General features: G+C 37.7%; 1 protein-coding gene across 1 annotated transcript in view; it reads right to left on the bottom strand.

Moving 5' to 3' along the window:
* SMARCA1 (SWI/SNF related, matrix associated, actin dependent regulator of chromatin, subfamily a, member 1) overlaps positions 1 to 1,186 on the bottom strand; it is an 80,125-nt gene that overhangs the window by 44,451 nt on the left and 34,488 nt on the right. Inside the window, exon 15 of the mRNA XM_037731031.1 lies at positions 729 to 877. Coding sequence (XP_037586959.1) covers positions 729 to 877 — 149 coding nt within the window. The remainder of the gene's footprint in view (positions 1 to 728; positions 878 to 1,186) is intronic.

The following is a 1,186-nucleotide window of genomic DNA, read 5'->3' as shown; positions in this document are numbered from 1 at the left end:
CATTGCTCTCCAGCCTGGGTAACAAGAGCGAAACTCCGTCTCAAAAAAAAAAAAAAAAAAGATTTTCAATTAACCAATGTATCAGTAGATGACTTCTAATCCAGTACAAAAAAAAGATTATAAAAATACAGTCCGGGTCAAGCATGGTAGCTCATGCCTATAATCTCAGTGCTTTGGGAGGCAGATTTGGGAGGTTCACTTGAGGCCAGAGGTGCAAGATCAGGAACAGCAACACAGCAAGGCTCTGCCTCTACAAAAAAAAAAGTTAATTAGATGTGTATGTTGGTTACACGCCTGTGGTCCCAGCTAATCAGGAGGCTGAGGTGGGAGATCACTTGAGCCCAAGAGGTGGATGCTACAGTGAGTTATGATTGCACCACTGCACTCCAGCCTGGGTGACAGAGCAAAACCCTGTCTCTAAAAAAAAAAAAATGCAGTCCTTATACACGTGATTAAACACAAAATTTACTTAGCTTTTAGATATAGTATTTTCAATAAAGCATTAGGTATAAGATCACTCTGTTTTAAACTCTGGTTCTTACTCTTTCTCACCAAAAACAAAATTTTTAAGCCCTAATCTACCGCTGAAAATAGATCTACAAGTTGTTGGAAAGAATATGAGTTATCTGAAACATATAGATACACATGTACAATGCAAATACAAGTTTGCTGAAGTATGTTGATTTTAAAGCAATCCATCATGAAGATAAAATGCTATTTTAACTAACCTTCTTTTCCCCTCTTTCCAGAATAGTTGTAATGTCTTCATCTGTCAACTCACTCTCTTTAGAAGCAAAAACGTGGGTGGCTCCATGCCGTATCATTTGCAACATTTCCTCTTTGGCCAGCTTGTTAGACTGTTGGTCAATGAGTCTTCCTAATGATAAAAATTAAAATTGTATATGCTCAATCAATTATATTCCAAAGAAGGCATAACCATTTTAATCAGATATTACCATATTTAGCCATACATAAAGCTCTAAAAGAATAAAAAGTTAGTGAACATTAAGGTTATTTGTTTAATGAACAACCCTACAAGTTTTTCTTCTACCATACTATCTATTTCAATGTGAATTTCCTTCTGTAAAACTCAGTTAAATCCAGAAGGAGGTCGGGCGCGGTGGCTCAAGCCTGTAATCCCAGCACTTTGGGAGGCCGAGGCGGGTGGATCACGAGGTCAAGAGAT

The sequence above is a fragment of the Cebus imitator genome, unplaced genomic scaffold, assembly GCF_001604975.1.
Source record: "Cebus imitator isolate Cc_AM_T3 unplaced genomic scaffold, Cebus_imitator-1.0 Scaffold376, whole genome shotgun sequence".
In the NCBI taxonomy this organism is placed as follows: Eukaryota; Metazoa; Chordata; class Mammalia; order Primates; family Cebidae; genus Cebus; species Cebus imitator.
This window is presented reverse-complemented; position numbering and strand designations above follow the sequence as displayed.